Source organism: Mugil cephalus, chromosome 20 (genome assembly GCF_022458985.1).
Source record: "Mugil cephalus isolate CIBA_MC_2020 chromosome 20, CIBA_Mcephalus_1.1, whole genome shotgun sequence".
In the NCBI taxonomy this organism is placed as follows: Eukaryota; Metazoa; Chordata; class Actinopteri; order Mugiliformes; family Mugilidae; genus Mugil; species Mugil cephalus.
In genome coordinates, this window is record NC_061789.1 from 20,376,093 (window position 1) to 20,400,207 (window position 24,115).

The window sequence follows — 24,115 nt, forward strand, 5'->3', positions numbered from 1 at the left end:
ACACACAGAAGACCCCCCCTCCAACACTCTCTTGTCCTACATAAAACCATTTGTAGAGACCTGCAGCCGAGGGTGAGCGAAGAACTCATTGAGGAAATCCATGAGGAGGTCGATCTTGAGGCAGCTGACACACAGAACCACATGTTTCTCCGTCTGTGCCCTGTAGCGGCTGTAGTTCCCTCCAGACTTCTGTCGCTCCATCCACAGAAAGGCCAGCTGCTCAAACTGCATTTAGGATGACATCCATCATATTCAACAGATGGAAAGTGGATTAAGTTAGCTGGAATACAGGAGTCAGGTGGTTTATGAAAAGAAAACATTGTATAGTGTTTCCATTTGATTAGGGAAAGTGTTTAGGGGGGATTAAGATAAATGGAGATCTGGCTCAGGATGGTAGCTGAATAGAATTTGATAGTTACTTCTTCTTTGGAGGTCTTGAAATTAAACAGATAAAATGATGCAGGAATAATTCCTTACCGAGTGTCATAGCACTCGGTAAGGAGTTTCAACAGTTTCAACTGCAAGAACCATCATGATGCAACCTCATATCATAGTGTGTAAGGAGGAAAAGAGCAATTCCCCCAAAATACAATGTGTGCCTTTTGTTGGTTTAGTTCAAGACTCCAGGAGCACTTGTAGTAAATGGAACAACTTGATTAGACTGAAGAGTTTGGGCTTGTAGACTTAAATAGAGTCATACCCTTCATTGGCCAAAAACACACAAATGTCCCCCTGAAGAATCCCAATAATTTGTGTGATATAAAACAGATACTAAACAGGTGACATGCTAACATAATAGCTGCTGTAATGGAGGTCCTCAGATCTTAAGCAGCCACAGTTGGAATGAATCCACCACATCAATCTGAATTCAAAACACACATTTCATTTCTGTGCTGTTGTCCACTGTTGTTCTTCTGTCCCTTCCTGATGTTCTTATCTATTTTTCCCCCACAAAAACTGCTTTTTGTGGGGGAAAAAAAATAGATTTTGTTTTTATTAGTGGGAAAAAATCCAAACCAACATGGCCCTGTGTGAAAACTTTATCCAAGAGGTCACAAAAGACTCCACAACAACACTGAAAGAACTGCAGGTCTCACTTGGCTCAGTTAAGGTCAGTGTTCACGACGCAAGCCATAAGAAAGACACTGGGCAAAAATGACCTGCGTAAAAAGACTGGTCTCAGTTTGGCCAGAAAACATTTTGACAAAAGCTGAAATTTTTAGAGGGTGTGTGTCCCATTATGTCTGGCATGAAAGTAACACAGCATTTCAGAAAAAGAAAATCGCACCAACAGTAAAATCTGGTGATGGTAGTGTGATGGTCTGGGGCTGTGATAAATGGAACCATGAATTCTGTTCTCTACCAAAAAATCCTGAAGGAGAATGTCCAGCCATCTCTTCATGACCTCAAGCTGAAGAAAACGTGGGTTCTGCAGCAGGACAATGATCCAAAACACACCAGCAAGTCCACTTCTGAATGGCTGAAGAAAAACTGAATGAATACTTGAAAGTGGCTATTGAGTCTCCTATTGAGATGCTGTGGCATGACCTTAAAAAGGTAGTTCATGCTGGAAAGTGTGGCAAAGATGATTGGAACAAAATTCCTCCACAACACTGTAAAAGACCCACTGCAAGTTATCACAAAAGCTTGATTTCACAGGGCCTTGTAAGTTTGGATTTTGTTTTTGCTACATAATAACAACCATCTGTCAAAAACTGCATTTTTAACCACTTGTGCTATCTTTAGATTTAAAGTTGTTTGATGACCTGAAATATTTATGTGTGACAAACATGCAAAAAATAAGAAATCAGGAAGGGGGGCAGCACCTTTCACACTGCTGTACCAGTGTTTCAGCAGTTTTGTGTTAATATAAAGCCTTGAGCTCTTTGAAGCTTAAAATCATCATCAGACCATACACATCCAAAAATCAAATGTGGTTTATTCCACCGCCTGTTGTGTGCAGCCACGTCATAATGGCATCAGATGTATTGGATTTCCGAAGCTACAATCAAGCGTCTATTCAGATTTGTTTGAAAGACAGAGCTAATTGGTGAGCCCGAGGAGAAAACAAGATAAATTACCTAAATGGTTGACCTTTTATCCTATTTTGAAATCAATATCCTTGTAGGGCTCAAAATTGCACAAAACGACTTCAAGAGGCACGTTTCTTGTGAGTTGTAGGTACAGGAAAACCAATAGAGAGCAATAGAAGCAACAAGAAGAAGACACAAGCAGAATCCTGATGTGCTCTGGGGGTTTCCCTGTGAAGCCTCGAAACGGGTCATGGCACGACAGACAGATGGACACACACACACACAAAGAACACACACAGGTTTGGGATAAAGGGGGGTATTTCTAAATGTCAAGGGGTATTTATGGATGAAAGATGCAGAGAGAGTGAAGGGGGGGACTTGGTAGCTATGTCAGTGATGAACAGGATGTCCTTTCTTTTTGAGCTGATTCGTGCAAATTCAGTAAAAGTATCCTGACTCTCATATTTTTTTTGTTTTCTGACATTTTTGACCACAGACGGTGGAGAAAATCCAAACAGCTGGTTGACTGTGAATACATACGATGCAGTCCTACACATTCTCTTTCAGCACAGTATGTGTCTGCGAATGCGACGCCATTGACCGACACGTCTCACATATTCGTAGTGTGCACTGTGAGATCACCTGCCCAGAGAGGCCTCATCTAACTGCAGAGACAGAAGGAAATTCATCTTATTAGCACCTTCACAGCTTTTAGAGAACAAACGAGTATGGCAGCATCCCCAGGGATAAAAGCTTTACAGGAATATGAGCAACAACTGCTACAATGAAACTGTTGTATTTGTCAAGGTGTTTTATGAGTCCCTGTAAAAATAAATTGTGTGCGTGTGTTCCTCATTTTGCTGTCATGAGGTTCTCTCTGTGGAGCAGCTAAGTGACAGGATGACAGGAGAGGGGCTCAGGGATTTGAGTGAATTCAGAAGACACTCATGCCACTCTCTAAATAAAAATAGTGTTGTAAATCCACAGGATGCAATGAGTCATCACATGATTTTGTGGCTAGTATTAAGGGAGAAAAACCAGCTTTTATCAGGAAGCAATGCGATCCCATCTGTTAATTCTGGTGAGGATTTTTTTCCCCCTGATCCCTTTAAAAGCATGTCTGTGCTATGTGATGGGTAAAATAGGTTTTATTTTCTACATTTCACCTCTTAGCTCATCAAAACAATCCAATTTTAATATGGCTATTTAAAACTCACTGCTTTAACGCGTTATCTGAAACAATCTGCACGCGTTGCTTCGCAACGTGGCAAACACTCTGCTAACTTACTGCTAACTGCTACTGAAATCTTTCAGGCTTGTGCAACAGCATCAAATTGGATTTACTAATTGCAAGTCACGCAGACTCGAATGGACGTGGACTTTAGGAAGAGACATGTGTTTCCACCACACATAATCACAAACACTCCAGCCAACAACCAAGCTGCCGTACGCTGTGGAATTGACATCACTATGGGAACATCATGTTGAAGAAACTTGCAACAGAACAGAAGATCAAGCACTCTGAATTGGCAACTGGAGCTGCCCAGAACAGCTTAACAGCAACATTTGCAAGGGATGCAAGAGATTTGTGTCTTTATCTACATCCTGTATGCTGAATGTTGGGGGGAGGTTTCACTACCATGTCAACTCTTTGTCAAATTACAGCAATTTAAATGCAAGATGAAGACAGGTGTGTGTGCACATGCTGCTGGTGTGTCTAGAATGCCAGTCACCGCAGCTGAGAAGTCTGCAGACATTGTGGGGTCATAAAGGAAACATCAAAGAAAGATGCTGTTGACTCCAGTGACATGCCTGCCCTCCCTTTCACCACTCCAACCCCACTCCAACGCAAAGAGTGCCATTTTGTCATAGGGATTGAAACATCACAAGGCACTGGGATAGAAACTTGCTACATTCCATTACATTCAAACTTCACTGCTAATCGTATCTCCTTTTCATCTATTTCTACGAGCGTTTGAAAGGATGCGCCTGTAGTGTCTCACCTGAATGGGAAGCACAATGAGTGCCACAAAGATCATGATGACCACCAGGAGCTGTGACGGCCAGATCTGAGGGGTGACGTCTCCGAACCCCACCGTGGAGAAGGTGACCACGCAGAAGTAGAGTGAGTCGAACAATGTCAGGTTGTTGCCCGCTCGTTCAAGGTGTTGAATTCCACAGATGCTGATGGGGTTCAGCAGGAGGGGAAACGATGGAGGAAGTAAGAAAAGGAAGTGAGCATGACTGAAAAAGAGACTTCACATGCTGTGAAGGTATAGGTGCCAGCTATTATCTTTGGAGGACAGTTTCTCTCAGCTGTTTGACTTTGTACGTGTAGAGATGTATAGCACATACTGTAGGCCCATATATATTTAGGGTATTGGTGAGCAGGTGGAAGCAGCCCATTCATTCATAATCTTTAAGATATTGTTGAGTGAACAGGCAAATTCCAGTTCTGAAATGGTCAGAGAGGTTCATCCGTGTTATGTATAAGGCTTTATGGATTAACTCTCAAAGTCAAGGCTTTCACACCAGATATGCAGCCAGCTGACAGAAGCACTGAGGCGATCGCCAGTTGTCAATTAGAGCACTATCTCACGCTCACAGTTACCAGCTGCCTTTTCGCTTCCTGTCTTTTCTCTCTATGCTCAAGGAGGAGCATTTTTTTCGACCTCCTATCTCATATTTGTCTGCGTGTCTCAGCCTATTGCTCATCCACCCCCCCCGGTTGTGACACCTTTCACTTTCAGTCCAATCTAAATTTAATGCCTTTTTTTCTGTCAGTGTAGTGTCACCGGTGTGGGGTACCCACCATGTAAACATAAGACAGACCAGTGTGCTGATAAGTATCACCACCTGGTTGAACATGGCTGAGTGTGTCCGCTGGATAGCCCTGTGGAGATCATTCTGCAAGGAGAGAAACAGAGGTAGAATGTGTGGAGATGTTTTCTTTTGTTTGTTTTTTATGTGTAACATGGGGATAAAATGCATCTGATGGATAGCAGGAAAAAATAAACGATGGTAGAAATGTTAAAATGCAATAAAGAATGAGACCAAAGTGGCATATTATTGGAAAGCAGCAATGGAACAAGGAACGAGAAGAGTTTATGAAAGGCCCACATCATCAGTTTTAATATTTACTGACTGATTTACCTTCACAGAAGAGCGTTTAAAACAAAGCTGGTGAGCTGAAATGGAAGACACAGAGTGGGCAAATGCATGCCAGCAAAATAAAAATAACAGACACGTTGAGACGAAAGCAAATGGAAAATTGGATAGCAAGGTAACGCTTCACTTACTATCATGTTCTCTAACGCGTGCTTGGCCAGCCAGCAATTGAGAAATACAGGGATGAAGAGATTTCTGAAGGAGGGCAAAATCACCTGTCAAAAAGAAAAAGCTTCAGATTGCTTGCCTCTGTCTCATCACTTTTTTCCATATGTCCCGGAGTCCCTGGCAGGGAAAGGGACCGTGCGAGCATGTGTAATATCTTCACTAAATTTCTTTAGCTGGCGTTAAAGATTCGCTTCACACTTCGATGTGTTTTTGAGGTGTAAACTAAATAATACGACAACAGCGCGGCTGTTGATATCGATAGAGCTACCAGATTTTAAAAAAAGGATTTCATGGGTTCAAACGGCCAAACGCGCCTTTTGCTGTGTGAAATCATCCTGAGGCATGTGAGGCCAGAGCTGACATCGAGTCGACACTGTGTCATAAAATCAATGTAAAAACATTGTTAACACCCTCCTCCACCTGCAACGGCCTCGGCTCACAGAGCTCTGCCACATTTCTTATTTTCACACGGGTAAATGTAGCAGAAACCTCATTATCTGACAACAAAAAATGGATATATATTTATTGAGGAATTAACTGTGTTAATATTCATTATATGTGTGCACAAAGAGCAGGAGAAAGGAAACTAGTGGACAATGAGCCAATCCCTACTCACACATCCACACCTCCATCTATCATCCTACTCGGCCCCTTTTACAAATTCTGCAGTGTGTAGAGGTGCACAACTGGTACTAAACAATACTTTAAAGTGTGGTGTGTGTTTTGTAATGGTGTGGGATAATATGTGTGTGAAGGCCATAACAAATGGCTGCCACAGGCTCCGCGTGCTGTATCCGTCCACTTACAGTGATCATGAAGGGAACGGTGCTGATCATCTCCAGAATGAAGGGGACACGTAATACTTGCTCCCAAACGTTACCCTGGAAACACAAACCACACACACACGGGGTCAGGAAACGCCATTGTCTCTGCGGCCTTGGGGGATTACCACTTTACAGACCTGACTGCTGAGCACGGAAAGAGAACAAGCTTTTGCTCCATAGAATAGATTAGGATGTGTAGGGGTTACACAATTCCCTTGTGGCCTTTGAAGGAAGCAGCATTACTCAGTTTAAGCCTTGCTGTTCAATTAAGATGTCAGCAGTGGCTGTTTTTATGTGTCTGCCGCCTGCTAAAGGCTGACCCGAATCTGACTAGTGTAGGTGGACAGGCACAGACCATGTCCACAGGAATCAGTCAGCTCTAAATGCTAAGGCCTCTAGCCTCCAGAGTAATCTGCAGAGCTAGCCCTTCATAGGCTTATAGTGTCAAGGACATCAAAGGAAGGGCAACCCGTTGATGGATCGGTCCCCCACCGCCTCAACACAGGGGCCTCCCCTAAAGTGTTCCTGACGGGTTCATAACAGGACAATAACGAGGAAACCTCAAGTCCCTCAAAGTGTTTCGTTAAATGCACGGGCACAGGCGGAGTATCACTGGAGAAAGGGAAGCATCAACAGTTAATACACAACGGAGTGCAGAGTGGACAAACCTGACCCTCGAGTATCTCACATCCCGTGCAAATCCCCCTCCCCACCCACACGCATACACACGCCACAGGCATCACAAAAGGCTTCTGACTGGTCATGGGGTGGGGAGGGAGGGGGGAGGGGGCACGAGTGGCTCACCTTGTAGCTGAGATACACGAGCAACATCGTTTCCGAGAAGCTAATGAAAGCCACAAGCACCTGTGGAAAGAGAGAAGGAGGAAAACAGTGAGAGGATATTGTAGAAACGCCGACACAGAGGGGAGTGGAAATTGTCAGAGAGAGACCAGAGGAAAGAGAAATTAGGAGTCGCAGAGATGGAGAGCGTGGGCGGAATCAGTGGGTGTGCTGATGTTTGAGCATCAGAGGAAAAAAAGGTTTAAGTGAAGCAAGAGACGGCCCTGTGTCTGATCGTACACATTCATGTGTGCAGCATGCGCGTGGAATTGCACCACGAGTGTGAATAAATATCAGTGTGTTCCGAGATCTGAGAGTGCTGAAGAATTGACCTTAATGAAATAAACTCACGTGGGGAACACCGAAATTTTGACATGCACCCGTGTGTGTGCATCCATGCATGCAGAAATGAGTGTAAACAGACTGCCGCTTTGTTTACACAGAAGTGTAATGATCTGTCTGACCTGCAGAGCCCACAGCGGCAGAGGTCTGTCAACCCAGATGATCAGTTTCCTATACAGTGGAAGAAAAGGACAGAACACGGATGAGACGGATGAGGTAAAGAAACGCACAAATTAGACATGTGACACCAAAAGGGACAAGATAATAAAATTCTTTTCTGGCCAACACACTCCGCAAGGACCGTAAACACAACTCATGTCACTATTTTAATTTAATCGCGGCGTTTCCAGCTGAGCAACAATAGGATTCGCAGCTGCCGCCATGCTCATATTGTAGGAGAAAAGTAATATTCACACCGTCAAATGGAAATTTACAGCCTTATTGTGAGGGAAAGGCTGTGTTTTTTCTCTCAAAGACACCCTGGGGCTCCTCGTGGCTGCTTGCCATGAGTGCTATCTCCACCGATGCTACGAGTTTGCTGCCCGGAGCAAGAGGCGGCCCATCCCCTTCCTGAGCTTGCTCTGTCAGGCTCCTTATTCATTTGGAGCCAGAGCTTAGCCAGTGTCATCAGCCACCAATTAGATCAATAGGTCCCTGAGCAGGAGACATGTCATAGCCTCAAGGTCCATGTACGCTGACAGTTTTTCTCTTTCCCTGTGTGTTGTATATTACCTGCTTCATATCCACTAGATCTTTGCTGATTAGGCTGCACTGACTCTAAACACATTTTATGCCGACAGGAAATCAATGCGTTTGGATTATGACAAACGGATGTGGCTCTGCGTTGCTTAATGTCAACATTGTGGATTGCATGAGTTGAGTGAAGTTGCATCGATTGCGTTATACAACATTTCCGATGAGCGAGGCGGTGTTAGAGATGCCAGTCCTCCAGGGTGTGTGGTCTGTGTCTGCAGGCCGAAGCCATCCCTCCCAATTAGAGACTCGTATGCTTACCAGTCAAACTCACTCCGGGGACGGGCGGACGTGTTTTGTTTGGTGCAGTTTAGTCCACTCACACTGCACGAGGGGGGGCAAAACAACATGAACAGCAATGAATACAACTTCATCGTCCAGCATCCCCGTCACCAAAACCTGACCTCACACTGCCACTGCTCAGTGCAAATATCAGTTTACTTTCCTGATTGCATCTCCCCCCTCTCATCACCCACCTTACACATACACACACACAACCCTTTTACTGGATACCCAATACCAACACTGTTATCTCATCTATTGACCTGGTGCTCCTGCTCCTGCTATCAGGCCTTCACACTCACAGAGACTTTGTTTCACCTCATTAAGCCCCGGTTATCGCCATTTCTCTCACCAGTCCAGCCTCTCCTCTTGCGGGTTGTCCAGCAGCACTCTGACGATGTAGAGGAGGCAGCTCAGCACTTTTAAAGCAAAGTTAAACATTCGCACCCGCAGACCTGCAATTCAAACATAATACAAGCCGTCGTTAAAAGGAGAATCTGCGGCAGAATGTTTAATGATGCAGTTGATTTAATGTTGTTCTCGATGTAAGCTATGTAATGTCCAACCTGTCACGAACAGAGCTACGATAAAGACTGAGCACAAATTAAAAGACAACAACAACAAAAAAAACAAACAAACAAGAAGCTCGGCCATCTGCAATCAATTGTCGAGCAGTTGCATCAATTGGTCTCATTTTTCAATAAACGTTTTCAACCATAGTTGATTAATATAGGCTGGAAATCTATGTTTCGAGTGTTTGACCCTGACTGCAGAAGACTGCTGGAGTTTTCCATCCATTCATTTGAAATCATGTCAGATAACGCTGACTTTGAATAAGTAACGAAGACGATTGTGCTCTCAACAATGGCTTAATGCGTTGAAGGGAAAATAAATATAAGTGTGGTTCTAGGAATGAGTCTACTGATAAAACACTGCACAGACACATACAATGGGCCTGAAATAACTGGTGATGAAATGCAGAGCAAGAATGACATCACATCACACAGTAAAACGAAGCACATCTCCTTAACTGGAAACAAGAGCAAGAAGGCACGTGGAAATGAGGACAGGACATGAGGACGGAAAACTCTCTGTGACTACAGACGGACAGAGCAGGGGCCCAAACACAAGCAACTCACTGGATCTTTGGTTTTTGATGAAGAACAGCTTGAGGCGCTCCTTGAAAGTGTTCTCATTCACATAGAACTCTACCTGCACCCTAAGAGAAGGATTGAGAAATGGACAGAGTCAGTAAGGGGGTGATAATGAGGGTGCGAGAGAGAAAAAAAAAGTACACAGGAGGCGCTTCAGGTGACGGAGAGATGAAATGCTTCTTTTATGGAGTAGGGTCAAGGGAGAGAATAGAGGAAATAAGTGGGGATAAAACAGAACAGACTGAAGGTGAGGAAGAAAAGGCATACGATTGAGCAAATTGAAGATAAAACGGGTGATAATAATTACTAGGACATAGAAAAGTATGGAAATAAGGCACTGTGGCTGGCTACATTAAAGACTAATGGGTTTTGGAGGAAATGGTGTTCCTGCCTGTCCGCCTGCCCATAGGCCCAGACAGCTGCAGTCAGTCTCGTTATCTCCACTGATTAAATATAGAGCAACAAATTACTTCCCTCTGATGTTTCTGCTGAACATGGGAGGCCATAATTACTGCTCTTTCTCCCTTTCCATTCTGGCACCCTCCTGTTTTCGGGACACATGTGCACACACCTACTGTACACACACACAGACACACACACACACAGGTCTACAATTCACACCTGCAACCCAGTCATTAGCATTGTTAGATCAACCACGTGTCCATCCGACGTGTATTCACATGAAGTGATAGGATGACAATGACAGAGAGACGCTCCGCTGACAGCTCTTACATGTGAGCAGACACATAATCAGACAGACTGTGGGTGACTGCATTTCCTGTCTGGCCTCCTCAGGGTAGAATTCTCAGTAGCTCTCCTTTCATCCTAAAGAGAGAAGAGTGGATGACTCAGGTCGAGGATAAAAAAACACCAGGGCCCGGCACACTGGTGGTCTCCTCACAACACACAGACAGATGAAAGAGAGGCAGAACAACTGCAGTCTATTCTCCTGTCTGCAGGAAGAGGAAGAAGTGTCGGTATGGGGTGGGTTGGAGTGGGAGGGGAGAGGGGGGCTCTTCCTGGGGTTCCAGAATGACGCTACACCAGCACCCCACATGGCCAGACACACACGCACAGACACACACATACGCAGCCAAACCAACACACCTTCCCAGCAACATTTGGGGGTGGCGGCGGGGGTAATTTTTCTCTTTGTTACTATGGCAACACTGAACTCGTTGTCTTTTCCCTCCCTCTCACATGAGCAGATGTGAGCCAGCACATACTTGCGCGTGTTCAGCCCTCGGAGCTGAAGCCGGAGTCGAGAGCCCCGCTGCAACTTGTTGACGGCTCCCGTTTGCTCTGAGCAGATTGCCGACAATAATGCGTTTGCACACACGACGGAAGGCAGAAAAACACACAGATAAGCACGGCTACCCCGGGGCACGCAAAAAGCCCATGTGTGCCAAATCATTCCAGGTCCTTTAGAGGATACCGCTTTATCCTTAGAATAAAAACACGGTAGCTGAGTGCACTTTTCACCCCTTCCCTCAAAAGTCACAACCTGTATATTTTGGCTTGCTTTGCTTTAGGTTTAGGTGTATACACACTGTTCTTTTTAATTGTTTTAGTTGCATTTCAGGTGTAACATCCCCCATTCTACCAGCTCTGAAATGCTCCACTATGTCTGGCTCAAAGAGCGACTCTAACCTGAGCAGTCAAATCTCCATCTCCCTCCCCAGCGTTCATAAATGCAGTCGTCCGCGGGTTTCCTCACTCACAAATGTCCTCCAAGCCTCTTTCAACTCCGTGAGAAAAGCAGTGACATCTTCTCAGGAGACGAGGATCATTACAGAGGTCACTTTGCCCTTGATGTGTTTTTTCTAAGCATGAGCTGTTCCACTTGAGTGTGCAACTGCGGATGACGAGTAAAGTGGAAAAATAAAGAGTTGAGCCGTAGCAGAGATTGAGAGTCGGCAACTTTAATCTAAAAGGAGGAGGGAGGAGAAAAACTCATTAAAAACTCATTAAAAACTCATAAAGGGGCATTATTTCAGAATAAAAGACACAAAGGCACAATGGCACCTCTGGGCAGTTAGCACATAGCAGCCACAGTGGCCCCTGCAGAAACAACAAGGACCATAAATATCAGATAATTGTTGAGACAAACTGCTTCAGGCCACCGATGTGTTGGAAACATCACAAAAACGTTGAATCAAGAATCATGTCAAATTCACCGTGAAGTAGAAATCCCCACTCTGTCTGTTCTCCGCTTCTCATTCAAGGGGTAGGGCTTATTGGACTAATTATTTAGAGTCAACGAAGATCATCTCACAGACTTCAGTGAAAAAACACTAGTAACAGCTACAAGGCAAAACCAAGATAGAACGGGGCATGGCAAAATAAAGCTGAGCCGTGGGAGCATTACAAATGTAAGTTGTGGAGAAGACAAAAACACAGATAAACGCGGATAAACGGACACAAACAGATGGATGGATGGACAGACAGAAGGGGACATGCGGAGGAGGATCTTTCAGAGAGAAAGAGAGCGAGAGTGCTGAACCTTGTTCCCCTGCTGCTTCCACCCATGCCCGTGCTCCATAATGACACAGCACTGGCCATCTAATGACACAGTGCAAGAGACTGCAGAAGCCCAAATCTATGCACGCACAGCAGTACGGTACTGGCTCATCACGACCTGCACATGGAACTCAGAAATAGTTATAGCACTGAAAGTTTTGTTTTTGTTCAATGGATGAAACGCAAGCACAAATGATCAATTACATACGCAGCACACGCCTTTGAAATAATAAATCTGGTTATTAATTGGATTTTTCATGTAAATAACGCGATAATAAAAGCCTGAAAAAATGGTTCCAGTGTTCTAAAATTACACATAATTATACCCCAAAGCTTCTTCATATGAATGAAGATCTCAAAGCCTCTTCAAACGCTGCGAGAAAAGCCTGCGATGACTTGTCACTCTTCAAAAACCGTAGCCGGTCTGCAGAAGGATAATGAGCCCAAACACACAGCAAAGCCCCACAAGATCCACTTGAAGCATTTCAGACGTCACGTAGGATGGGATCCCTTCAATGATCACTGCCACCATGGGCCCAAGCTGTATGGAGCGCGTGCATTAAAGGAAACGGAGGCAGAGTGGACAGGGATATTCTACAAGGATTCAGCTTTTTAACAGACTGTGAAGCTGAAGACTATCATTTGGAAATAAATCTTTCACAACACCTGTGCTCAACAATTCCAGACAGTCTCCTGATAGTCATGGCAACTTAGTGGGCGAGGTGTATGATTTTTTCCCCCTTGCTCTAAGTACCTTTTGTCACCAAGCCATGACTGTGAGCACATGTAAATACACAGATTTATGCTATAGTCACATCAAATTCTTTATCAGGTCTGCTTTCATTTTTTTCTCTCTTCTTTGTGTGTCTGCCATGTATGTCCACCAATGTCTAATGTTGTAAATCAGTGTTGATTTGAGCACTTTCTTGTGTTGTCAAATTTTCTGTTGCGTTGGATCTGTGTACAGAAACAAATCTTCTGGAACAAATAAAGTCTAAGGCAAAAGTCTGAAGTCTGTTGGCATGACCACAGTCAGATTAAGTGTGGACAAAAGTGAAACAAGCTCCAATAAATAAAACTTAAAAAATATATAAACCTCCACCACATACCAATTTAATCATTCTATATATGAGCCACTGTATGCATGGCTCTTTTTTTCTCAGTAAATGTTACTCACAAGCAGCCATGAAAAGAGATATTCACATATTTATTCACTTAACTAAACTGTGTTTAATGTCTAGCTGCTTTAGCCATTCAGGGTTGTGAAGATATTCATTACTGTTGTTGGGTAGCCATGAGAATTACAAAGCTTCCCTACCAATCCAAGGGTCCATTATTAAATTACGAACATGAACATGACCTGAAGGAAATTAACACTTAAAAAGGTGGAATGGGTAGTTGAGCTGTCCTGATCTCCAATTAGTTGAACTAGGAGATCGGACCTGTCTTACAAACAATTCTGTGGCTAAATTAACTGATGCAGGAACTCCATTTTTCTATCCTATTTTGGTTTGTGGAGAGCCATTCAATGGAGAAATTCTGAGGAGAAATTCACTTATTTAGATGAATGAAAGCTCCTTTGTGACAGGGAGACAAAGGCACGCAACAATAACACGCAGCAGCTGAGGGCAGGAAACATTCAATGGGGTGACAAGAGGCAAATAAATTGAACATCGCCATAGGGTCGCAAGGTGTCCTCTGATTCAGCTTGTCCCTGACCCAGATACACAGCCATCAAATGCATTAGACAGTGGTGATGGCAGGTGGAAAAGAATGAAGAAGAAAAAGTAACAGGAAAGTGTGTACATATCCCTGCTGAAGAGAAAAAAAATCAATCTGTTGTTGTGAAAGGCACATTTTTCTTAACAGTGCAAACACTGACTTGAGGAGCCAGATGTGACAACGTCAGAAGAATCTTCTGACGCCGCTCACGGCTAACACAGAACTGACACAGGCAAGTATGTTCATAATAACTCAGTTAGTTTCATTAACCGTATAACTAAAAAAAAAAAAAAAAAAATACATATTTTGCCACAGATTGCAACAATCACTGCCTCTTGTTTCACTGGTCTGGGAAAAGTACAACAGGAAAATGTTAATCGTTTACAAGAAATATGTAACAAATTTGAAGTAAAGCACGTAGTATAGAGCTTTCTGTGAACCGTTCCCTGAACAACCTCTGGATTCCCATGGATTAAAACCTTCCATATATCATGAGTGGAAGTACTCCAGTCATTTGCCACCCCTGCTCCCTGATGTAAGCAGCCTTGCCTCACCCTTTCCCTGTGATAATCATTCACTGCTTATTGGCTAGGAGTGTGTGCTGATACATTCATCAGATTTTTTATTTTTTTTACCTACAGAAGGAGCAGAACATACTTGGAAAATAATTCTTGTCTTAATTCCGGAGATGCACCACTTAAGCCTATCATTTACTAATGATGTGACTCCTGCCATGAAACAAGAGTCTGACTTGAATTGTTGCACCGCTCTATGACATCCTATCTCGCTGCCTCTTAGATCAGCTCCAGACATGCACATCAAACATGTGATTGAATCAGTGTGAGATTTTAATCTTTTTCCGCAGTCGACTTACTCTGAAGGAGATAAGGAAAAGGAGTGAAACACGAGATTACTCCTCTCTGTTGCCCGTCCCTGGTGTCTCTGGAGTTTCGTGGTTTTGAAAGGCAACTCCTGTGGCGTATCAGGCCAACACAGTTTGGGGAAAAGGGGACGCCGCAATCAGTGGATAACTGCGTTACTGATCTTCCTCAACAGAGGGGCACAGCAGCTCCCATTCTGATGCCACAGGCCTTACAGCAGCAACACTGCGAGAGCCCAAAAGTGTTCGGGCCCGCGCTAGTCAGCCCCATGACTGTGTTAGTATCCACAGCGGGAAGGCTCTAAGTGTTGACAGTGCTCATCAGAAACGGACAGGCTGGATAGGAAATCCAGTATAAAGCTTATTAAGCCCCTGTGGTAGCAAAAAAAAAAAAAAAAGCTTAAAAATAAAAGCACCAAGAGTTCATCGACACACCCAGCACTGTAACACTGCTCCTGATCTTGCTAGCAAGTGTGCATTACATTTAATAACCATGCAACCACACACTCAGATTACACGTGAGCCCTCCATTCTCCCACCAGCCCCTCTCCTTTGTCCCACTCAGCTCTATACTCGCAACAGCTACGTTCCTCAATCGGTATCGATTAACACGTCATTTTTTTGGAGGCGGTTTTAATGATTAATAGGAGGAGACATTTAACTGCTGCTTTGATTTTATTGGCAACAATTTATGCCCCAACTGTGCAGGTCCTCCTGATGGATTTTTTTTTCGTACTGCTGGTATCATGTGTCGGCTTCACTCTCGATGCAAGATTATATTATATTATATTATATTATATGCAGGACAAGCACAGGATTCATGAATAAGGCTATGAGGTACCTGCTCCCCTTTTATCCCCTCGCTTTCATCCAGACCCAGAATTTGAGGAATACTGCCTCTTCTCTTCATTGAATGATTCTGTTCGTCATCCAAGACATGTGCGCCGCTAAGACCCTCTAGCTCACATGATGCATAATACATGCTCTCTGCTGCTGCAGAAGAGCAAAGAGGGCTATCAGCTTTTTAAACTATCTTATGAATGATATGGAGGAAAATGACACAAGAAAGAAATGGCTTCCACATCACTGCCAAGTCGAAGCATCGTAAAACTAACTGGCATGGATATTGGCAGTATTGATGGATCACGGTCTACTCTGGCCTCACTAGATTAAGACTTGTCAGAAGGAATTAAGCGAGAGGAATAGGAGCATAGGGGAGAAAGGCCGACTGAGAGCGGACTGAGACAGAGATTGAGTGAGAGAAAATGTGGAGGTGACAGCCAATATGAGATTGTTTTAAGGACAAAAGGCTGTCATTTGTATGGTAATCCAGGAGTCAGACAAAAGCTCCCACTGAGGCCCTCTATTGTGGAGCAGAGGAGACTCTGTCGTATTTCAGTTCACTTTTAACAAATTAGTCATAGAATGTGAGCTGTAATGGGAGTCGTGTGCGTTTACAGGCTGTTAAGACCACGCTATCAACTCCGAGAAGAATGCAATATTGCTCTGCAATGCTGGAACACAGTAATTGCTGAGCATTTTACCAGAAAACGCTTTCTTTCTTTCGAGTGCTCTCAAAATGTAGAAGACTGGCCAATTCAAAATTGGAGATTTTGAGGGAAAGGTGTGATGTAGTGAAAACAAATGTCTGGCTAATACCGATACCAACAAAAAGAAGGAATCTGTGTCAGGATTCAAGGATTTTAAGGCAAAAAAAATAAAATCAACAGTTAGCCCTTGTGAGTGGCAAAATCCTCATCAGCCTGCAAAAGATCTGTGTTTAATTGTTTAGTCATCTGGCATTTCCTCAAAACCGAAGCCTCTGACTCACTGCCAGAAAATATAAATGGTGCTGTTGGAATCAGAACGGCGGCATTAACGTGTTCCTACTCTTCTGTCCCTAACACATTTCTGCAACAGAAGGACACATATTTACTTACCGATCAATTGGCAGGCACAGCATTTATTAAAGTTGTGAGAACCACACAGATAATAACTGGTCACTGGACCCACACTTCCCATAACAGACTTCCATTCAAATCCAGTCTGGAACAAAAGTGTTATTTCAGTCTCCAAAGAGAAAACTTTTTTTCTTTTTCCCATTTGTCGAAAAAATAAAAAATAAAAAATAAAAAAATAAATCTATACAATCACTGCTGATTTGTCAAGGGCTATACATAGACAGATGATGGGACTTGCACTGTGGGTATAATAAATTGTACAATCAGGAGGACGTGTGTGAAATACATGATTAAATCAACACCCATCTTTAAAAGTGTCTGCAAGAAATTTCTTTGCTGAGGCCACTTCAGAAGCTAAGGCAAAACGCATTCCTGAGACATATGAGAGGTTTTAAGAGGGTGAAAGGTGTAATACTGGAGGCACTTCAATCAGTGCTAAGGTGCAAATAACAGTAATGGAGAAGAGGTACGGACATTTAAACACAAACATCAGGGCGCCACGAGAAGTGAGGTGCACAGAGAGATGACAATGATACAATGATTATAGGGCTCACCAATGCATGTGTATCTGGAGCAGGGGGATAACCTATGCATACATATGTGAAAATAAATTTGAGCTACAGTGTGGTCTTACTGTACGAGACCATCGGTGCACCTGTGCCCAGTTGGAGCACCTCATAATTCTCTGTGCTCTTAACATTTGCAAGCATTCATTCAGAAGGATGCTCTGAAACACGCAGGTTTAGTAGTACAGGTTCTGCCTTATAAGGGAAGCATGGTCACACTGAACTTTATAGCTTTTCCTAAATAAACAGAACATGCATAATACACAACATTGATCGGAATAAGTGCTTTAAGTCTTTAACAGACATCCCTGAAGCACTAATCACCATCACTTGTGCGAAAGGTATTACAGCATATCAGTGGTTATACACACAGCTCTTTCCAGATGCTTGCGCAACCTCCATTGTGTTGTCATGAGCCGTTGTCTCTTGCCTTTTATAGAGACGGTAAAAGGCTCATTTGTGTCTTGTGGCCTTCCAAGAAAGAAGCAACAAACCTCTGTAATCAGGTGACCGAGGTCACTGCACTGAAACATTAGTCCTTGGGCAATAGCTGACAAATTACTGGAGGCCAGAAGGGCAAGCAGGCCTGTCTGGACTTCAGCTGTGCAGAACAAAACCCTTTCAGCGGTTGGGGATATAGACGGACACTAGTAGTAATAGTATGAAACATCCCTATTGACACTGTATGTCTAAAGGACGTGTTATAAGTAATATTCTTATTTGATTTTGAAAAATACTTATAACGAACTACACCTTCTCACGTCCACATTCACAATTTGTGTCTCTTTTCCACCTAGCAACAAGAGAAATCAGGCATGAAATGGAGGTTAAGATTTTCCATTACACAGCATAATGAAATAGTGAAATTATGCAATGCATATCATAGCATATCCAATGTGGTGCCCAATTGAGTGTAAGCAAAGGTTAATTGCGAGTTACAGAGGGCGCCCTGAAATAGCTGGTCCAGGTGACAGATGCTCCAACGTAAACCTCAGAAATGAAGCCAGCGTTGGTATCATAGTTAATACTGTTGGTATTCACCACTTTACTCACCGCTCTTTTCATTTCTGGTGGATCCTTTTTTGAGGTTTCGTATGTGAAACCGCTGCAAAGATACGCCACTTTCGTGACATGAGCATACCTAGATATTTTTTAGTCACTTCGTCTATGCTGAGTATACTGTTGATGTGATGTTTGTATTACAGTACAACTGCGCACACGGGTAGAGGCAGTAAACCTGTTGCACCATCCGTTAGCCTACAACAGAACTGCACACACACAAAAATAAATAAATAAAATAAAATCAAACGTATCCATACATTCAGAAATCAGTAAGGCAAAATGTATACGCAAAACTAGTGAGTTTGAGGCAGTGTGACATGATGCTCTCATGGCGCACCGATGCGCAACAGATGAGCGCGCCGTGCGTAAACGTTTCGAGTAGGGACATTCTTACCTGTCGTCGGTCTGCCAGTCCCCGAGCAACAGGTCTCGGAACCGGTACCGAGGAGGCAAAGGGAGAACCTCCTTCTCCAATTCGACCATGGTCCTCCTCCTCAAAACTCAGAGACAGAGACAAATACCACCGCAAACCGCACCTCCACGCCGAGAAGGATCTCCCCTCCAAAGCCAACTCCGTCGCCCTTCCTTCTGCTATTCAAAACGTAAACGAATAACAAAAACATTGATAACCCTCATGGCATCGTCTTCGACCACCCTCCCTTAACAGGAAAAAAATGCATTTCTTTCTCTCTTTTTTTTTTGGCACCAGTCACAACGCAGCTCTACTTTTCTTCACACGGAGGCAACAGGTCGAGGATGTTCATCCGTAAGGGAGGCTCCACTTTTGCTGTGACAGCTGGAGAGCAACTGGCTGCCTCTCTCAGCGCCACCATCCTCCCTGATACAGCTCCACATGGACGCACTGAGTACAAACGTGTAACGAACAGTTGGTACAGTGAGCTGTTGCGACGACTTTTCATTTAAGGAAAGGCAACGAACAGACGCAAAGACAATACTAACAAAAAGCTACAAAAAAACAAACAAACCAAAAAAAAAAAAAAAAAAAAAAAACATAAAGCGTTGTCCATCAATATACTGACAGTGTTATATGGTAATACTGTTTTGCAATCCTGGATGATAACAACCTGCCACACATAACCCCCCCAGAAAGGTCTGTCATACTATGGAGACCTGCTCTGCTTTCAGTCGTGTCTACAATGACGCTAACGTCCATTTTTCTTTTTTTTCCCCCCCAATTCATCTGGCTTTTCTTAATATTATATTAATTGCGGGGCTCTACTTCGACTAAGAGTCAGTTTAAGGAGATACGTTTTTCCACGCTGAGAACTAACTTGCTCAAAAATCACACGAGAAGACATCCTATTTATTTTATACAACGCTTTTTGGTCGAGCATATTCATTTTCAGACTAAAGACGATTCTGCACGGTTTGCCAACAGAGCTCTGGGTACTGCTGCTCTCCTACTACGCATTTGAATGCTAAATATAATCAAATTACACAGAAGCAAGGAATAGCAAACCCCTCCCCCGAAAGTAGCATAATATGTGATATTTAATATGATACAAACAATCAGGTACAAGTTCCTCTTACTGTATAATTAGTTCAACATTTGTGAAATAGGGCACAAGCTTGCCAACTCCTGTCACTGTCCAACAAGCTCAATCTGCTATTTATTTAGCAACTTACCTGCCACACTGTGCATGTGACAGATTTAATCTAGCAGAGGCTCTGGCCAAAACAAATAAGGTAATGACACTGAAATGTGATGGTTAAGAGGACTGTTGACTCAGACATCAGGTGGTAGGCAAATTAACTTGAATGTGTTGCTATTGGTCACACACAGTTTAACACAGCACCTCTGTATAGTCCTAACAAAACATTCACTTTCAATTTCTAATTGGGGTAATTGGCTTTTAAACAAATAGAGACACTGGTCCTCAAGAATGATTTATTACAATGATGCAATTTGGATATCATTCTCTTCTCAAATACCTAATGTAATTTGACAACTGGGTATGGAGGCGTGCATAGTTTTTTTTTGTTTGTTTGTTTGTTTGTTATCAAAGCTGATTAATAGCGTATTTCAAAACGTCTAGTCTGTAGTACTGTTCGTTTTTTGCAGCACCTGTATTCATTTCGCCCTCTGGTGGCAACCATAGTACACATGTGCACATATGCACTACACTCATTCATCTGTTAAAACAGCTGGCAATTGGCGGCAAGTTAAAATCCCAGAATAGAAACACAGTTCCTGATATTATGGAAAAATAAAACAAAAATCACTGTAATCCCCCCCCCAAAAAAGGTTGACAGAAAGGCGAACCATTTCATTTCAAGTGGGTGGACCAGGATGCGTAGCCATGGTAACAACAAAAAGTGTCTGAGCATACCAGAGGAGCCAGTTTATGTGTTTCAAACATCGTTTAAACCCCCTCATCCATTATCATAATTGGAAGTCTGAGGACAATTTAAAGCTACAGAAGCTAAGCAATGCAGACTGCTGACAATCAAGCATTATACCTTCAAATCAAAAGCTATCCTCCTTACAGCCAGAGAAACTAGCAGTACATATACAAATATACATAAATATAAAAAAAATAGAAAACAATCATCCATAAAAATGGTCATTTAAAAAGTTATAAAACCCTTCAGTCACTGTTTCACATTCAGTTAGTGAAAAAACGTATCTTCCAGGTACTATTCCAAAGTCACATTGACGGAAGCTAAGGCGTCCACGGCCCAGTCGGGGTACTGGTCACGAGAGGGAAACATTCGCTTCATGAATGTCCGTATAAATTCTGGGAAGCAGCCTTCCACAATGCTCTGTCTCACAGATCGCATCAGGGTGAGCTGCAAAGAGAAAAGTTTGATGAATTGGAAGAATAATGTGATTACGATCGATCTCTAGTGGGAAATCATCTCCTTCTGTGCACCTTCAGCCCAGAAGGTCAGCTACAGGACACACCGACCTCCGAAGATGGTGTCACGCAAGCTTCTCACCATGGCAGCGCATGAAATTGGCTAAACGTTTATATTTCTGTACTAAAATACTTGATGAGAAAAAAAACTTGGTGACCACGAGGTACATTCCTGAGGCGCCCTGCTAGCAGCATGAATTGGAAATTGATCAAGGACTTCAATCAACAAATGAATAGGTCACATAATCAGACAGTGTCTGTCATCAACTCCTCACATGATTATATTATTATAGTGTATTTCAGGACACATTTGTCACAAGATGAGCCTTCAGAGAGTACTGAAGCATTTAATGACCATAACTGAGGAAAGATATAATCAGGTCACGGGGAATTAGACTTACTAAACACATTATATTGATATGTGTATCAGGTCAACATCTTTCAGAGTCAGGATGCCAGATACAGGACGTTAATGGACCAATAAATCCTATTTAATACCTGTGGATGTCAAGTCATTATTATTAGTTTCTAGATCCTTCAGTCAAGCCAGCTACATAAAAGATTATTCTAATACCAACCTGGTAGGCAATGTTGTGAATGGTGATGTGATGCATGGCTGCGGTGTCACTCTTAAACAAAGCATGCAGATAAGCCCGACTGTGTCTGAAATAGAAAACAGGCATATTGTTAACACACAAGTGTCCATCCATACGTCTGAAGCATTCTCCCCTCACAACACACTTAGCCTACTTGGATATTTTATTTCCAAGATTTCATTTCCTGGGAATAAATGAACCGTAATATGACAAAAGTAATCACTGTAATCTCACAGCTAGAATAAATGAAGTCTTCTCGGGCAGCAAACAACTCTATGACCTTATATTTCTGCATCGGTGAATAAAATGCTTTGAGAGATCTTCTGCGCAATGAATGCAGATTTGCCTACAGCTTACCTCTTGCAGGTGGGGCACTGACAGTCTGGGTCTATGGGCCTGAAGTCCTTAGCGTACTGCTTTTGTTTGACTTGGAGAGATCCCCATGGCACCAGAGCCGAGCCAAACCGCTGAGGGAGAAAAAGCAACGATTGCCAGAAACAGCTGTAATCAGTTCTTAATGTGGATTATAATTACTAAATGACAGATTTAAGGTGGTTCCTGAGGTTTGTGAGGTAAAGAGATCTTACGGCTGTGCGGGTAGGGAAGACACAGTCGAACATATCACACCCAAGAGCAACACACACCACCAAATCCACAGCATACCTACAGCGGGTCATACAAATTCTCATGTCAGTTCATAGTGTTGTAATAAGCACAGTTCCCGGGATGAATTTTAGCACACACCGACAGACATACCCCACACCCATGAGGTAACGAGGCTTCTCCCTGGGCAGGTGGTCAGTGCTGAGTGTGACCATACGCCAGAAGTCATCCTTCTCCTCTCCTCCACTCAAACCTCCGATGGCAAAACCAGGGACATCGCGCTGAGTCATTTCTAAATATAGGGTTCAAAATATCAAAAACTGCAAGTCTGACCCCTTTTATCATACATGTCTCATGTAGACGTGTGATAAAAAAAATGTATTATTCCAGAGTGTGAATATATATTTCTGCTGTGTTTCACAAAATGCCTCCAATACATATGCAACATATATGCCAACAAGAGACACCATCTGAAACCCTCCGCTGTCCTGGCAGCCTCATTGGACTGGGACGGCAAATGCTTATTTAAATACACCTTCCATTTGCTAACTCTGAATTTTACTTCCTGTAAATGCGGTCAAATTTTTCAGAGCGCTCACCATCACCACTTAACAGAGACAGGAGTGGTTGATGAAAACTGGAAAAACTATTGCCACAGAGCAGGATTTGTTACCATCTAGACAGGCCTTGCGGAGCTCTGCATTCAGTCCTCCCTGGATGATGGCAAATAGATTCTGTTTGTCTGCGTTTTTATTGGCTGCCATGCATCGGTCCAGCCAACGAATTGATCTGTGCATGGCTTCCTCCACCCGTGGCCCCGTCACAGTACTGCTGACCACGTCATCCAGCTGCATCATGATGTCTGATCCTGGAGGAGCACACAGAAACATGGAGATGCTGCCTGCAGGTCAAGGTATTTGTTACTTGAAACTGACTCCAATGTTTCTATTCCTTGCTGACCCAGACTGTTCTGTATGCTGATAGATTTCTCAGGACTTAGTAGGATCTCTTTGCCATCGTAGGGGGACTTGAACTTGACTCCTTCCTCTGTGACCTCCGAGAGTTCAACAAGAGACACCATCTGAAACCCTCCGCTGTCCTGGCAGCAGAGGAAAAAGAAACACAAGATTATAAAACCGACCTTAACCTGATGTAGTTCGGTTCAGCTGCCATCTACGTTTGAGTCAGAAAAGCAACACTCACAGTTAAAAGATTTCTCTTCCAGTTCATGAACCCGTGTAAACCACTGGCTTTCTCGATCAGATCGGGCCCCTGTTGAAAACAGAGTTGAAATGGAAAACTAAAGTTGGAAAATAAATCGCATAGGCGTTATAAAGACAAACTGAGCTACCGTCCACAATTTCTTACCGGCCTCATACCAAGGTGGTATGTGTTTCCGAGACAAATCTGACACCCAAGACCCTCCAGCTGGTCCACCGTGATTCCCTTCAGAGTTCCCTGGGTACCCACGGGCATGAAAACCGGGGTGCTAACGGCACTGTGGGGCAGTATTAGATCACAAGCTCTTGCTTTTGTCACAGGACATTCAGCGACAATTCGCAAAGTGAGAGGAGAAGCCGCGGACAGCGCTTTCTTCAAGGACATGCTGTCTTCTGAAGGATTTGTTGCGACTCCACGCACTGTGGCGGTCGCCATGTTTCACCAAGCGAGTGACGTAAAATCTGAAATTGACAAGTAGGGCTGACCAATGGGGGATTAGTTATTCGTTTCGCGTGACGAGCACGCCTTTGAAGTTGTCCAA

At 43.4% G+C, this 24,115-nt stretch overlaps 2 protein-coding genes across 4 annotated transcripts in view; both read right to left on the reverse strand.

The window, feature by feature from the left end:
- LOC124997249 (potassium channel subfamily T member 2) overlaps positions 1 to 19,119 on the reverse strand; it is a 35,937-nt gene extending 16,818 nt beyond the window's left edge. For 2 of the 3 annotated variants that reach the window (XM_047570820.1, XM_047570819.1), the window contains exons 1-11: positions 18,670 to 19,119; positions 9,550 to 9,629; positions 8,763 to 8,865; positions 8,390 to 8,452; positions 7,498 to 7,546; positions 6,998 to 7,057; positions 6,176 to 6,250; positions 5,333 to 5,416; positions 4,846 to 4,940; positions 4,037 to 4,217; positions 61 to 225 (exon numbers count right to left, since the gene is read on the reverse strand). In XM_047570820.1, the coding sequence (XP_047426776.1) occupies positions 61 to 225; positions 4,037 to 4,217; positions 4,846 to 4,940; positions 5,333 to 5,416; positions 6,176 to 6,250; positions 6,998 to 7,057; positions 7,498 to 7,546; positions 8,390 to 8,452; positions 8,763 to 8,865; positions 9,550 to 9,629; positions 18,670 to 18,758 (1,044 nt within the window). In that variant the 5' untranslated portion in view covers positions 18,759 to 19,119. The remainder of the gene's footprint in view (positions 1 to 60; positions 226 to 4,036; positions 4,218 to 4,845; positions 4,941 to 5,332; positions 5,417 to 6,175; positions 6,251 to 6,997; positions 7,058 to 7,497; positions 7,547 to 8,389; positions 8,453 to 8,762; positions 8,866 to 9,549; positions 9,630 to 18,669) is intronic. The other variant, XM_047570821.1, reaches the window with a different exon arrangement.
- A 650-nt stretch (positions 19,120 to 19,769) lies between these two features.
- On the reverse strand, positions 19,770 to 24,102 carry qtrt1 (queuine tRNA-ribosyltransferase 1). Its single transcript, XM_047572157.1, has 9 exons — positions 23,722 to 24,102; positions 23,557 to 23,625; positions 23,314 to 23,452; positions 23,027 to 23,221; positions 22,507 to 22,645; positions 22,338 to 22,413; positions 22,108 to 22,217; positions 21,733 to 21,817; positions 19,770 to 21,086 (listed from the first exon to the last, which is right to left on the reverse strand). The coding sequence occupies exons 1-9, from the start codon at positions 24,007 to 24,009 to the stop codon at positions 20,934 to 20,936; spliced, it is 1,254 nt and encodes a 417-aa protein (XP_047428113.1). The 5' UTR covers positions 24,010 to 24,102; the 3' UTR covers positions 19,770 to 20,933.
- Positions 24,103 to 24,115: the final 13 nt, after the last annotated feature.